Genomic DNA, 16,815 nt, shown 5'->3' with positions numbered 1-16,815 from the left:
TTCCCGTTTCCCTCCCTTACTTTCCCACTTTTTTCTTTTCTTTTTTGTATTTTATATAATAAAAATAAAAATGATAAATACTAAAAAAAAGAGAGAAACTTAACCCACTGAAAAGGCAATGTTAGGTTACTTTAATGTTTACCCTTTGATTGCCCACAAAACACTGCATTTTCATTAAACACACCACCCTTAGTGTGAGATATTATCTAAATAGCTAGATTATAATTAAATAAAATGTTAAAGTTAGTGGTATAAAGCAAACCATATATGTGACACATAATTCATTTTCAATATTTTATTTCATCAGTATTAAACCTATGTAGTATATCCTAATTATTTGCCTGTTTCCATTTTTCCAAACATATCTCCACCTTTTGATTTTTATCTTTTATCTTTTATCCAATTCATTCTGTGCAATCCATCAATCTGACAAAACTGGTAAAAGTCCTTTTTCTCCTTCTCCCTCCCTCCTCCTCCACTTTCAATTCCATTCCAAGAATACTGCGGTGCTGGAGTGACAGGAAACACCAAGAATTCAAAGACTGTAAAAAGATGACACTTTTTCAAAGGATGAAGGAAAGGCAGAGAATACTATTTACGAAATGATGGGATCAAGTAATTTTTGATACCGGACAGGAGGGCTCTTATGCCTTTCTAGCCATAACTTTGACAGGCGAATAAGCACAATTTTGTTGCAGACAAGAATAATCTAAAGTCAAAACTAAAACATGAACATTATATGGCCCAGATTATAAAATGATTTTAAAAGGAAAGTCTTTTATTGTGACAAGGATTGGGAGCCTTTCTTGACCAGCCTTTTATTGACACCCCACCCATTTGCCCCCCACCAGCTTCCAGGTGAGTATTTGCTCATCTCCTCCTCTGCGGGGCTTGGCTCTTTGGTCACAGATATTGCCCCATCACTTGAGGGTCGGGATGCAGACGCAGAGATGCTCCTCCAAACAATCAGCGGCCTTTAACACGGAGTTTAACTTTTCCATGGCGTTACCATCTATTCTGAGAGCTTAACAGAGGTCTGAGCTAACAACCCCGCGTGTAAGAGTGCGCGTGTCATGCTCACGCGGTGTAGGTTTTCTCAAGGCCTTGAAGGGAAGGCATATCGGAGGACGTGGACCCGGGCCAAGAGACGGTGGGCCGACCCTTGCCCTCTTGGGCGAATAAGGAAACGCGCGTTTCCCCTCCGCAGCTTATTTTCTCGGCAGGCTTAGCTTTTTCGCGAGGACGAGCCGCTAACCCGGAGAAATAGCCTCGCCCATCTACTTGTTTTCCCAAGCACGGAGCCCCAAAGGAAGGAGAGAGCAGCTTAGGCCGCAGCGCGGCGCGGTCTTCCGGTGCTCCGGACTAAACCCGCCGACGTCCAGCGTTCCGCGATTTGTTGCCTGGCGGCCACCGTCTCCTCCATTCTGAACAACCCCTCCCCCTTTAACCGGGCGGAGACTAGGGGACGCTCCGGGAGTCGCATGGCATTTTTTCGGTCGCAACGTCAGGTAGAGCAGCGCGTCTCTCTGTAGAACCCTCCCCCTCCCCTTGTCGCCTGGGCAACGAGCAGTGAACCTCTCCGGACAGAGTTTGATGGGGCCGATGAGGCCTTGGGGACACGCGTTCCGCAATAGCGAGGTGACATATAGGTAGGCAGAGAGAGAGAGAGAGAGAGAGATAGACTGACACACACACACATAGGTAGATACTTAGATAGATAAACAGACACACATAAGTATATAGGTAGATAGACATAGATCGTTAGATAAAGAGATAGATACACACACACATAGGTGGGTAGGTAGATAGGAAAATAGATATAGACAGACATAGATCGATAGATATAGATCGATAGATATAGACATAGGTAGACAGACAGACAGGCACACAGATACATAGGTAGATAGATAGAGTTAGGGGTAGGTAGAGATAGGTAGATACTCGCTCTCTCTTTCTGTGTATTTATTTATTTATTTATTTGATTTGCCAATTGTTTACAAGATAATAAGTATAAGTGTATACATAGTTGTGAATACATGAAATGGGTACATATAAGAAAAATAAAAGAATAAGAGAAACAATAGGACAGGGACGGTAGGCACGTTGGTGCGCTTATGCTTATGGTGCGCTTATTTGTGTGTGATTCTGTGTCTATATGTGATTATGTGCCACCAAGTAGATTTATAATCCTAGTGACCAAATAGATTGATTTTCTCCATGCCAACGTGTCCCTAACATGTTCTTTCAAGTTTCCCAATGGTGCACCCCTCACCATTGTAACTGAATCCATCCACCTTGCTGTTGATGTTCTTTTCCTGTTTCTACTTTTCACAGCATTGGGATCTTTTCCAAAGAGCTGGGTCTTCCTATTATTTGTAAAATAACCTGTTTCTGAACATTTGCTCCTGGGATGAGAATTCTGGATTGATTTGTTCTATGATCTATTTGTTTATTTTTTTTTTTTGGCTGTCCAGAACTCTCAGGAATCTTCCCCATCAATATTTATGCATATGTGTGAATGGATAGATGAATGGATGGGATGAATGGATCGATGGATGTGTATGTATCTGTATATGTGTATTTGTGTGTATGAGAAAGAAAGGGCTATGAAACTCTGGCCACCATACATAGATTACTCATTTCAGTTCAGATATGAATATCAATGAGATCAATGCAACTTGCAGATGCCAAATACTTCACTGTTGGCCTGAGTCATATTATCCTGAAGTCATAATGTGGTTTCCTTGGTTACTGTAGGAGTAAACCCAGCCATTGGGAATGGTGATTAGGATGTTGTATGCTCTCAGCCAGTTTATTCAAGAACTAGAAATCACAGTTTACAGGTAATCCTTGACTTAACAACCATTTGTTTAGTGACCATTCAAAGTTATAAAAGCACTGAAAAAAGTGACATTACTGGTTTTCTCCTCATGATAATGTGATCACACTTGGCAACTGGTATGTGTTTATGACAGCTGCACTCTTCTGGGATCATGTGATCATCATTTGTAATCTTCCCAGCTAGCTTCTGACAAGCAAAGGCAACAGGGAAAGCCAGTATCTATTTGCTTAATGACTGCATAATTAACCTACCCACCACAGTGATTCTCTTAATAACAGTGCAAAAAGGTTATAAAGTGGGGCAAAACTCAACAACTGCCTTACTTAGCAACAGAAATTTTAGGATCAATTGTGGTCATAAGAGGAGGACTGTTTGTACTTTAGTGTATAAAGGAATGCTTCTAGATCAGGAGGTGTCAAACTCAAGGCCTGGGAGCTGGATCCAGCCTGTGGGGTGCTTAGATCTGGCCTGCAGGGTCACCCTGGAAACAGTGAAGGATCAGCCCACGGTGCGTCTGCCGGTGAAAACAGGCTCCTGAACTCTGTTTTTGACTGCGATGGCCTCCTGCAACCCTCTGCCAGTGAAAACAGAGCTTGGGATGGCCGTGTGCAAGCTCTATTTTTGCTGACAGAGGATTGCAGGAAGCCATCACAGCCAAAAACAGAGCTTGGGAGCCCGTTTACCTGGTAGAGTGCTCGGGTCACCACAGGTACCCTCAACACAAGTGACATCGAGTTGGACACGTTTACCCCAGCCACACCTACCCCGTCCCCCCAAGATCAAACACAACCATGATGCGGCCCTCAATAAAATTGAGTTTGATATCCCTTTTCTAGATGAACAGTACTCCCAAGTTCTGTCTTTTTTTTACTGATTAGAAAGGCTGGAAGAAGTTGGAAAACAAAGATGTTCGACCTATAAGGTCAAAACACTCTCATAAGAATTCCATCCTGTGCAGTGTAGTCAATGAGATCTGATCTGGAAGTTCTCTTCGTTAGCCCACTCTTAAACTGTAGAAATTATTTTATTTTAGAAAAATACAAAATATAGACAAAATACCAAAATAAATTAAACTTTTTGAAAAAAATCATATTAACTATGTTTCCATTGTTTATTTGCATTTCTATATTCCTTTGCTATTGTGATGTCTACATTTTTTATCATTTATTCCCCATCTTATTGTTGTAAGCTGCTCTTAGTAGCCCCACAGCGAAATGGGTGGAAAATAAATTTAATAAATCCTTAAAGTTAATAATAAAAAGGAAAAGAAAAGAAAGGAGAAAAATGGAAAACAGAGAAATAAAAATGTCTATCTTACACCAGAAGTGTTGCAGGTTATAATTTGGGAATCATTGTACTAAGCTATTCTAATATGAACAGTCATGAAAGTAGTATATGTGTTCCTAATGCAAAACATTTTTTTTTAATCATTCAAAAAATTATTGAATACAATCCTATGGCTACTCTAGATACTGTTAAAGGTAATGTCAGATCTTATATGTTCAACAATATATTATTTCTCCTCCTCCCCCCCCTTCCTTCCCCCCTCAGTTTGATGTCCTAATTCAGCAGATAAATGCTTTATTGACATTTAGGGTCCCTAAGGATTCCTTTAATTATTCTCTAACTCAGACTTGATCCTCATGAATAGAACTTAATAGTAGATACATAGTAAAACTAAAGTACTATTTTAAATGTTGTCGTATTTCACACCAAAACTTAGTTGTTTTAAACATCAGTAATATAATAGTATTTGTAACAATCCAAGCTACTCTCTCGCTTGAAAATGCTAGCTGTAAACATTCAAAATGTTAATGGAACATTAACCATGAAATACAAAAGCATATTCACCCAAACTGAATGAGATTGGCCAATTTACTGAGCAACAGCTAGTAACTTAGCTGATGTTTCACTCTATTGCCATCTGATTGTACTTCTCTGGTAGCTCCAGTATTCAAATTTGGGCATCTTGAATGTTCCTAGAACTGGAAAAACATGACTGAATTCTTAACCTTGTATCATTGCAGCATAATAGACATATATCTTCATTTCTTTATATAGATCTTCCATCATGCTGACTGAAAATTCTCAACAAAATTCTGACACATCTAGAAGGCCTAAGTTTGGAAAGCATTTCTGTATCTTTCCAACAATGTTGCATTTTAGATCAATTTGTCATATTTAGTAGACTGCCTCTATGTTGACATTAAGCAAAATTTGAGAAGTGTAGTGCAAGTTTTGCCAGACAGGGAGTTTATAGATTAGACTTTTGTCTTAGCAGGAAATCTAAGAAATATAAGAACATGAGAAGAAAAGTTTTATAATTTAAAGCAGGGGTACGTCTCAGGCCCATTGGGAATTGGGCCATGCAAACTGCGGGCGAGCACATGAAGCTTCATTAACGCATGCACGGGATTTAAGTTGCATGTAAAACCAACCCCACCTCCCGCCACTGACATCACCTCTGCCCTTCTGCCAGACCATGGAGCTAAAAAGGTTGCGGACCACTGATTTAGAGAATGCATATGATAAAGTACATGGACTTGACTGATTACATGTTTTGTATGAATATGAAATACAATAGGATGGTTTCTAAGTGTAGCAAGTGTGGTATATGATGAAAGTAAAGCATGCATGCATTGTGAATAAAGGAATGCTAAGTGAATTGTTCAGTAGGGACTAGGACAACAAAACGTAATGTTCTATTCACTATTTAAGACATTTATGGATAAAAAATATGAAGAATGTTTGTGATGAAATTAGGGAAGTATTCATTACATGAATGTATGTATGTATATTTTTATATGCAGACAATGTATTGGGTAGATTTGCAACAAATGTTTGATGCAATGAAGCATATAGACCTGAAAGAGAAAATAGCATGAACAAGGAAAAGTGTGTGGTGTTGATATTAATTATCTTAACTTTTTCTTATCTTATTATGTTTTAATTTCTTTTCCTATTTATTTGTATGAAAATAGATGATAATTTGATTATTACATACACACACACACACACACACACACTGGTTTTTTTCCTTCCCATCACTTGAAGAATTACAGTTTAGTGATAATTTTCCAACAAATGGAGAGGCCAAACTCAAAAGTTTCAGAGGCTGAATGTGATACTGGTTTTTTTGAATATTCCCTTCTTTTTGTTTGCATCGATTACAGAGATTTTGTGTGTGGAAAACATTTTCAAAGTCCCATACATATCCCCTCCCCCTTGTGTATCTATTTTACACCCATTGCAAGCATTGTAGTAGTATTTAACCAAGTGGCTACATAACGCATCTATCTGTCTTACTTATTTTTATTTTGCTTCCCTAGAACGAATACTGAAGCTAGTAGAAACAGAAGATAATCCAGTGCTCTTTCTTGAACATTATGCCAGGCAGTGTGTGTCATCATGTGTCGCAAGTAAGGACACTGTACAAAAAGATCCTTCAGCTTCACCGTGTATTGCCCCTGGAACTGAAAGCACTGGGAGATCAATATGTGAAAGATGAATTCAGGCGACACAAATCCATCAGTCTTCAGGAGGCCCAGCACTTCCTACAGGAATGGGAGGCAAGTGATTTCTTCTTCACTTGGAGTTACCTTGCTTTAATTTTGGTTTTGGTGTTGAGCCTTTATCATTTGCACCCCAAAGGCCATCTGCAATTCTCCCAGTTACCCCTGACCTCCTTAAAATGTTGCTGTTGAATTGAAATGCTTAATATGACATCAGTAGAAAATTGTTAAGTGTTCAGCAAGTAAACATGCTACTTGTATTTAATAATTAAAATAATTTTAAGGAAATTTAACATAAAAAGAAATCAGATGATGCAGTTTTTCTCCTAAGCTTACCACCTTATTTATTTTGGATATTTGGACTTTTAGTACATCTTTTTATATTTTACTTAAGTTTAAATGTGGTCCTTTATCCAAATAAAATTTGGACTTTATCTTACTGTGCAGTCTTTCTGGTAATCTTAAATCAGAATAATGTGTTTTACTTGTTCCATAAATAATGTATATTGCAGGGCACCAGCTTCATTTTTTTTTTGACAATTAGGACAAGGGGGCAATAGCCCAAGGATTAAAGACGCTCAGGTTTTTTTAAAATTTTCAAATAAACTTTATTAAATAGAAAAAGTTAAAATATACAAATATACAAACTCAAACGACAAAGATTCATACAGACAAATGTCACAATAATCTCTGTGCTAAAACTAATTAAGCTTTTCTTTGATACATTTGACAGTGAGTTAAATATTTCCTAGATTATATTATGTGGCAGTTATTTCTTGCTTCCTATAGGTTCTCTATTATTTGTGTTCTATCAAACATAATGTTCTGCTATTAATATTTATTGTTGGATTATACTTATTTATTTTTACCGGTGAATTCCTTTTATTAATTGTTTAAAGGACGAGGGAGTCTAAGTCTTGCATTAACAATTTCTGTTTGTTATTGTATGTATCATAATCTGTTTCATAAATTTGTTTTCCCCCCTTGATTCCCCTTTTCATTTTTTTTACATTCTAGCCAACCGTACCACCTATTCCAGATTGAGTAAAATTCCACCTCTTCTTTTCCTTTTAATTTTAATGTGAGTTTTTCCATTTCTGCACATTCACATTTTTTTAAAATAATAAATTGTATTGGTGGTATATTAGGCGATTCCAAAATTGAGACAGTGAAATACGTGCCACTGTTAGGATATGGATAATCAAATATTTTATTTTGGAGGGATGACCTTCCTTAATGATACCCAGAAGATACAATCTAGGTTACCACTCCAATCCACCCTGGACAATTTCTTCTAACCAAGTTTCAATTCTAATCCAAAAATTTTTGACCACTGGGCATGTCCATCAGAGATGGAAGTAGGTTCCATGATTCCCTTTGCATTTCCAACAAGTTGGATTGGATGTTGGGTATATTTTTGCTAATCTGGAGGGTGCAAGATGCCATCTATATATCATTTTATATAAGTTGTCTTTATAAGACACAGATTTAGTTATTGTAAGATTTCTCTGCCAGATTTCTTCCCAGTCTTCTAAGTCTATATTATGGCCAAAATTTCTTGTCCACGCTATCATTGGTCCTTTCACAATTTCTTCAGCTAATTCATATTCCAATAGATAATTATATAATTTAGATATCATATTTTTATCTGGGCACAAAAGTATCTTATCAAATTTAGTGCTTTTTGATTCTATTCCAAATTCTTTTAAATCTTTCTCATATCTTTTTTTTTTGAAACAAATTTTATTAATTTTTAGAGACAAACAAAACATAAAGCTTGTAGACATTAAACCTCTTTCCCTTGTCAATTTTTACAAGGCAGATAATACATTATTTTATACAGTGTGATTTTAATATATCCCATTTCTACTTAAATATCTTTTAACACTCTCATTTCTTCTCTTTAAATTTAGTCATCCTATTCATATTTCCCTCTGTCTTGTTTGCAATTATTCTCCTCCCGCTTTCCTCCAAGGTTTTATTAAATCTCAGATAAACATACACACACAAAACACATAAAGTAAAACTTCTTTTTCAAAAAGTAGCTTGGCCCCGGATTACCTCTCTTTGTATGGACTTCAATTAAATTCATATTCATCTTATATGCCATTACCTATCTTAATTACCATTCTGTGTCTTCTTTATAACTTCTCCCCGCTTTCCACTCTTCTTAATTCTATTTTGTTTATTATCTTAATTTAAATCATTATATTTCTATCCTTTGTCCATTCTTTTCCAATTGTCTATTTATCTCATTCCCCATAATAAAATAAAAGAATTTCTCCTGAAATCACAAATCAAAGTATGATGCCTTTCCATCGCACCTCTAAATTAACATTTAAGGTAACACCAAGTTCCCTATCTGATTCTGCTTAGTACATACTACTTACAAAAAGAAAATAGTAAATCCATAACATAATTAAATATATAATTAAACATTAAATCTCATAACATTCCAATTATCTATTTCAAAAACAAATATTACAATAATATATTCATACTAACATCCACACAATAGTCAATTAAAATCTATATTTAAACTAAGTATTTTAAACCTTCCTTTTAATATTTTATTAAATCTTAAATTCTACCATTATTAAACCTTTAATATTTTAGTCTTTACTCAAGTCTTATAAAATTATAATTTTCTATTTCTAATACAAATACTACAATACTATCTTATGTACCTTGCAGAATCCTTTTAAAACAAAATTATATTACCCTTTGTCCCTGAAAAACAATTTCTTTTTCGCATCTTGTTTCATACCCTTGTGGCCTTTTTCCCACTTCTTCCTCCCTGTCTTATCCCATCTGGTCTTTTTACCCCCCTTAACTTCCCCTCTCTGTTGTATTTCTCTTTCCTTTTGCTTTCTAGCCTTGTATTGATTTTGCATCTTATTTTTCACTTTCTTAGATATTTTTTTAAGTCTTATATCCTTTTTCCCCCTCTCTTTCTCCTTCCTTTCTTAATCAACTCTGTGGGTTCGTTAAAGATGGCTTCTTCTTCTTCTTCTTCTTCCATCAGTTGTTGTATTTGCTGATAAGTAGCAAGCGCCATTTCTAAAAAGCAAAAAATTTCTCCCACATCGTTTTTCTTTATTTTGCCATATTCCTCTCTCAGTTCATCAGCAGATAAAGTCATTGTAAATCCTCTTTCTTCTTCTTCTTCTTCTTCTTCTTCTTCTTAAAACAGCCAAAGATATTTCCAAGCTTAAAACAATTCCCAAAGTCCCAAAGTCATCAAACAATCCAAACAAAGCACAAAGTTCTTCCCTTCTTCCTGGGTTAATATCTCAGTTGCAAAGGGAGAAAAAAAAAAGCCAATCTGTATTTTAAATTCTTATTACAGTAACCTCCAATCTCCAAAATCTTCCAGGCATCTCCTTCAACAAAATCTTAATATAAGTTTTCCTTTTGTCCTCTCCCTTCCCATTTATAACAAGAAGCTTTAAATTTTTACCTTTTGTAAAATAGTAGGATTTTCAGTATTCATTTATTAATTCCATGTGGAAGGAGAGTAAACTTTCACTTTAAACACTTTCACTTGCCGCTTGCAAATCTCTTCTGGAAACAAAGTATCTTTCAAAAAAACCCCCAAATCTTAGATTTCAGGGTATTAAATGTATCTTCTAGTCCCAGTTCAGCCAAAAAAACTTTCGCTTCAAAACTTTCTCCTTCTTCCTCCAGCACGATCTTGTCCGGCTGCTGGCTTCTTTGTGGCGGCCATTGCTGACCGCCGCTGGACCGACTTGAGAAAAGGAGGTTGTACCGGGTGGGGAAGGGTCTGCGAACACCCCAACCCCTGTCCGGATCCTCCTGTCTTCAGTTGCCTCTATGGGGCAACCTTATCCTCCAGACCCGTCTGGGTCGGAGGAACCAAGAACGGCTAGCGCGGCGGGGATCACAGAGATCGCGAAACCCTGCCGCCTCCGAAGCCTGGTGAAACCGGACAAATCTTTCTCATATCTTATTGCTATTTGGAAATAGGACCAACGATCAGTCATTATTTTTTGGTTTTCTAATTCTTGGGTTGATTTGAGCTTTCCTTCTTTGTCTAAAATTTGGTGATATTTGAGCTTTTTACTGATGTCCATTGTATTAGGGTGGAACATTGCCTCCATTGTTGACAACCATAACGGAACTTCCATGTAATGGTTTTTCCTAATATCACACCAGGTTTTTATCAAAGATTTGTGTAAAGTATGTCTCTGAAAGTATGAGTGATTTTTACTACTCGGGTTCCACAAGAAGGCATGTCACCCTATTTGTAAGCCGTATCCTTCTAATGTTAGAATTCTTTTGTTTTCCAATTTAATCCAATCCTTTATCCACATTAACATTGCTGCTTTATAATAGGTCTCCCAGGCAGGGAGACCAAAGCCGCCTCTGCTTTTATTGTCTTGTAAATAAATTTTCTTAATTCTTGACTTCTTGGCTGCCCAAATGAATTTCATAGTAATTTTATCTAATTCTTTGAAAAATGATTTATCCAATAATATAGGGATCGTTTGGAATAAATAGAGCAATTTGGGTAGAATATGCATTTTAACTGTGACAATTCTGCCTAGTAAAGAAATCTGCAATTTGCTCCATATCTCCATATCTCTTCCTATTTGTTGTAATAATTTAACATAATTGTCTTCTTTCAAAGTTATTGTTTTGGGTCTTAACCATATACCTAAATATTTAATCTTATTGACAATTTGTAGTCCCATTATTTCTTCTAGTTCTTTTTGTTTATTATTTGTTATATTTTTAACTAACATTTTGGTTTTTCCTTGTTGATTTTCAGCCCAGCTAGTTTACTGAATTTATCAATTTCTTTTAATAACGTTGGTCCTGACTCTATTGGATCCTCTATAATAACGACCACATCATCAGCAAATGCATGTAGTTTATATTCTTGTCTTTTAATCTTAGTACCTTTAATTTCTTCATTCATTCTAATTCTGTCCAGTAATTTTTCTAATATTGTAATAAAAAGCAGAGGCGACAATGGGCATCCCTGCCTGACATCCCTTTTTATTTCAAAAGGATTGGTAAATTCTCCATTTATCATTAGCCTTGCTTTCTGAGTTAAATAAATCGAATCTAACATCTTTGCGAAGTTATCCCTGAATTTCATCAAGTTTATCTGGCGTTTCATAAATTCCCAGTTTAGATTGTCAAATGCCTTTTGTGCATCCAGGAAGACAAGAACAACTTGGCTTCCTGGGTGTGTTTCATAGTATTCTAATATATCAGTTATCATTCTTGTATTATTTCTAATCTGTCTCATGGGAATAAATCCATTCTGGTCAGGGTGAATTCTTTCATTAAGAATTAGCTTCAGTCTTTCTGCCATCACACTCATAAAAAATTTGTAATCTGTGTTTAAAAGAGATATTGGTCTGTAATTTTTTACCTGGATAGCATCTGCACCCTCTTTAGGGATCAATGTAATATGGGCCTCCTTCCATGATTCTGGGACTCTTGCCTCTAATAATACCTCGTTGCAAATATCTAGGAACAAATTTTCTAGTAGTTCTCCAATCTCTTTGTATAATTCGCTTGGCAACCCATCTGGGCCTGGAGTTTTATTACTTTTTTGTCTTTTAATTGCTTCTTTTAACTCATCTAAAGTTATTTCCTTATTTAATATCTCCCTTTTATCCTCCGTTAATGGCTGTAATGTGCTTTCTTTCAAATATTCCTCTAATTTGTTTACATCTATTTCTTCTTGGTTATATAAATTCTCGAAATAGTCTCTTGCAATTGTTTTCTTTTTCTCCAATTCTGTCTCTAATATCCCATTATTATCTTGCAATTAGTATATAATTCTTTTTTGGTTTACTTTTTTCAATTTATACGCTAACCATCTTCCGGGTTTGTTTGCATATTCAAAGTAATTTTGTTTTGTGTATAGCATTGTCTTTATTAAATCTTCCTGGTCTAATATATTCAATTCATGTTTAAGTAATATCAAGTCATTTTTAATTTGTTCGTCCCCTGGGGCTTTCATTAATCTATCTTCTAAATCTTTTAATCTTTTTATTAACAAGTTTTGTTTCTTCCACTTTTCTTTATTTCTGTTGGCTGTATAGGCTATCGATATACCCCTTAGGTACACCTACACTGTGTCCCAAAGAATTTGCAACAAGGTATCTTGTTTTTTATTAAATTTAAAAAATATCTCTAATTCTTCCTTAATTTTTTTTTTTTTTTTATAAAAGTTTTATTGGTTTTAACAACAAATAAAAACACATAAAACATAAAACATAACATAAGAACATCGTCATTCTTCATAAATTTACAGACAGTGTATCGGTTGGTTTATCACTCCTTTTTGTGCATCTATTTCATAGTCATCATAATAATTATGTTACATAATAACTCATATTATCAATCAACAATTATATATCCTAATATCCTTATTAAACAATCATTTGACTATAATTTAACTAATTCATGCTTGAGCGAGATAACTATAATTTAGTTAATTTATAACAAATCGTAAAATCATACCAAATCTATCTTAATATAATATTCTAAAAATATTATCAAAACCAATATATATATATATTCTATTATTATATTGTTTTATCTAACCATTGATAAAAAAGACCCCAAACTTCATAGAATTGTTTATCTTCTTGTTCTCTAATTTCAAATGTCAATCTACTCATTTCAGCACATTCCAGTATTTTCTTAATAATTTCTTCCTCTAATGGTATTTTCTCACTCTTCCAATTTCTAGCAAATACAATCCTAGCCGCTGTTAACACATTTACAATCAAATACTTTAAGTTTTTATTAAATGTATCAGGTAAGATTCCCAATAGAAAAATCTCTGGTTTCAAATCTATATGTTTTTTTGTCATTTCTTCCAACCATATGCGAATTCTAGTCCAGTATTTCCTGGCCTCCTCACAAGTCCACCACATATGGTAATATGAGCCAGGGATCTGATGACATTTCCAACACTTTTCGGATTTATTCTTGAACATTCTTGCTATTCTTGTCGGGGGAAAATGCCACCTGTAAAACATCTTATACAAATTTTCTTTATATGCTACTGACATTGTCATTTTATAATTTTGAGACCACAATTTTTGCCATTTTTCTAAATCAATCCCATATCCAAAGTTTTTCCCCCAAACAATCATTGCTTCTTTGACTTGTTCTTCCTCTAATTTAATTTCCAACAAATAACTATATAGTTTTTTAATCACTTTTTCATCAGCACCTGTCAAAATCCCATCTAAATCAGTCAATTTATCATAAAATCCTTCTGTTTTAGAATCTTTAAGATACCTTGAGTGTATTTGCGCATATGAAAACCAATTCATCTTTATATCTTGTTCTTCTAGCTTTTGCATCGTTTTAAGTTCACCCTTTTCATCCAGTATTTCCCCATATCTAACTGTTTGTTCCTTCTTATAAATTATGGGATAGGAAAAAGCTTCAATAGTTGATAACCAAACTGGAATTTTCAAATAACATTGTTTCTTAATTTTCTCCCAATTCAACCATAACGATTCCCGTATATAGTGCCTTCTGAAATAACCCTGCGATTTAGTTCCTTATACCATAAAAAGCATGCCAACCCAATAATAAATCATGTCCTTCCAATGCCAATAATCTAGACTTTCTTAACGTTATCCATTCTTTAACCCACATTAAATTTGCAGCTTGATAATACAACTCCCAATTAGGAAGGCCAAATCCTCCTCTAATTCTAGCATCCTGTAAAAGTTTTAGTTTTATTCTCGCTTTCTTACCTTGCCATATATACTTCAACACCATTTTATTTAATTCATCAAAATAGTCTTTACCAAGCCTAATTGGTATTGTTTGAAACAAATATAAAATTCTGGGTAAAATATTCATTTTAATTGTTGAGATTCTACCTATCAAAGATAATTGTAGATTTTCCCATTTTTTCAAGTCAGATGCTATCTGCTGTTTAAGTTTAATATAATTATTCTCTTTCAGTGTAGTACATCTTGACGTCAAAATTATCCCCAAGTATTTAACTTTATTCGTAACTTGAATTTTCAATAAGTCTGCCAACTCTTCTCTTTGCCTTAATAACATATTTTTTTGTCAGAATCTTTGTTTTGTCTTTGTTTATTTTCAAGTCAGCCATCTCACCATACGTCTCTATCTTTTCCAGTAGTTTTAAAGCTGTCTCTAGAGGGTCTTCCAGAATAAAGACCAAATCGTCCGCAAAGGCTTGCAATTTAAATTCCTCCTTTTAACTTTCATTCCTTTTATATTTGTATCCTCTCTAATATTTCTATTTAATACTTCCAAAGTCAATACAAATAACAAAGGGGATAGTGGACATCCTTGTCTTGTGCCTTTTTTAATATTGATAGTGTCTGTAAATTCTCCATCTATCATCACTTTTGCTGTTTGCTTATAATATATAGCTTCTATTGCTTGAATAAATTTTCTAGCAAAACCCATCTGTTCCAATAATAATAACATAAATCTCCAATTCACGTTATCAAATGCCTTTTGAGCATCTAAAAATATCAAAAGGCATTTGCTTTTCAGGGTGTGCCTCATAATATTCCAAAGTGTCCAAAATTACTCTCATGTTGTCTTTAATTTGTCTCTTTGGTAGAAATCCATTCTGATCAGAATGAATAAAATTATTTAAGTATTTTTTAAGCCTTTCTGCCAAAATTGAAGCAAATATTTTATAATCTGCATTCAATAAAGAAATAGGTCTATAATTCTTAATTTGTAATGGGTCAGTCCCTTCTTTTGGAATAAGCGTAATATAAGCTTCTGACCATGTTTTAGGTATTTTCTTATTTATCATAACTTCATTCATAATTTCTAACAATGAAATACTCAATGATTCTTGTAATGTTTTATAAAATTCTGCCGGGAAACCATCTGGTCCTGGTGCTTTCCCGTTATTCTGTCTATTAAGTGCTTCAGTTAATTCCATCATTGTTATAGGATTTTCCAACATTTTCCCAGTTTCATCAGATATCTTGGGTAGGTTGGCATTTTGTAAATACTGTTTAATTTTCCCCTCATCAAAATCCTCCTGCTTATATAATTGTGCATAAAAATCTCGAATAATTCTCTTTTTCTCCTTATTACCATGACAGACTAGACCCTGTTCATCCATTAACTGTAGTATTCTCCTTGATTCTTTCTCTTTTCTCAGTTTGTATGCTAACCATCTACCTGGTCTGTTTGCATCCTCAAAATAGTTCTGTTTAGCACTTCTAATTTTTTGCGCCAATTCTTCTTTCTCTGTTTGATCCATTTTATGTTTAATTATGTCCATTTTAAATTTAATATCTTTTTTCTGTGGCATTCTCTGTAATTCTTTTTCCAATTTTTATAATCATCTTCTAAAGTTTTAATCATTTGCCTCTTTCTAATATTTTTTTTCTTTGTGTATTCCATTATCAATCCTCTTGCATATGCCTTCATTGTGTCCCAAACATTCTGTATTGAAGTATCTTCTTTTCTGTTTTCATTAAAAAAGAAGGCCAGTTCTTTTTCCATCCACTGTGTAAAATCTTTTTCCTTTAAAATAGTATTATTTAATGTCCATCTAGATCTTCTTTTTTGTCCTTTCCATTTAATTGTCATTGGATTATGATCTGCCCATGTACTTGTTTCAATATTTATTTCTTGAATATTAGATAATAATTCTGTTGACGTCCACATCATATCTATTCTGGACCATGATGAATGTCTATTCGAATAGAAAGTATATTGTTGAGTTTTAGTATTTCTTTCTCTCCATATATCTTTTAGTTTTAGTTCCTCTATCATTTCAATTCTTCCTTAATTTTTGAGTGTATCCTTTTTCTTTCAATAGTTGTGGGTTAAGTGTCCACGTAGCTTTTTTGTAAGTTTGGTTTTTCCAAGTTATTTGCAATGGATTATGATCTGCCCAAGTATTGGTTAATATTTCTATATTTTTTATATCTTTAAGTAGATCATTATTCATCTATGCCATATCTAACCTTGACCAGAATTTATGTGGATTAGAGTAGAAGGTAAACTGGGTCACTTCTGGATTTAATTTCCTCCATGCATCTACTAAATCTAGTTCCTCAGCCATATCAAAAAAAACCATTTAGGCAATGTATTTCATTTTTTTTTTTTTTTTTGATATTTTTGATCACTGGCATAATTCTGTTTATTGTTAGAAATTGCATTAAAGTCGCTAATTATGCAGATCACAGGATTGCCTAATTCTATTAATTTTGCATATAGAGTTTTATAGAACTCACTATGATTTGTATTGGGGGCGTATATCCCTACTAGTAATATCTTTTTGTGTTGTATAACCACCTCTACAGTTAATATTCTTCCAATCTTATCATTATAAATCAGTTTTGATTCTAATTCTTCTTTGATATATAATGCTACTCATCTCTTTTTTTCCTCTGCTAGCGATGTGTATAGTTTCCCTAACTTTTTGTTTTGTAAATATTTCTG

At 34.3% G+C, this 16,815-nt stretch overlaps 1 protein-coding gene across 3 annotated transcripts in view; it reads left to right on the top strand.

Moving 5' to 3' along the window:
• The first annotated feature begins 1,328 nt into the window (after positions 1–1,328).
• SDHAF3 (succinate dehydrogenase complex assembly factor 3) overlaps positions 1,329–16,815 on the top strand; it is a 37,479-nt gene continuing 21,992 nt past the window's right edge. Inside the window, exons 1-3 of one of the 3 annotated variants that reach the window (XM_087948206.1) lie at positions 1,329–1,508; positions 2,758–2,843; positions 6,172–6,411. In XM_087948206.1, coding sequence (XP_087804332.1) covers positions 6,229–6,411 — 183 coding nt within the window. In that variant the 5' untranslated portion in view covers positions 1,329–1,508; positions 2,758–2,843; positions 6,172–6,228. Of the gene's footprint in view, positions 1,509–2,757; positions 2,844–5,123; positions 5,339–6,171; positions 6,412–16,815 lie in introns of those variants that run through there. The other 2 variants (XM_087948207.1, XM_026675658.2) reach the window with 2 other exon arrangements.

Source organism: Notechis scutatus, chromosome Z, assembly GCF_049901735.1.
Source record: "Notechis scutatus isolate UNSWTSFEM ecotype Mainland chromosome Z, rNotScu1.2, whole genome shotgun sequence".
NCBI lineage: Eukaryota > Metazoa > Chordata > Lepidosauria > Squamata > Elapidae > Notechis > Notechis scutatus.
This window is presented reverse-complemented; position numbering and strand designations above follow the sequence as displayed.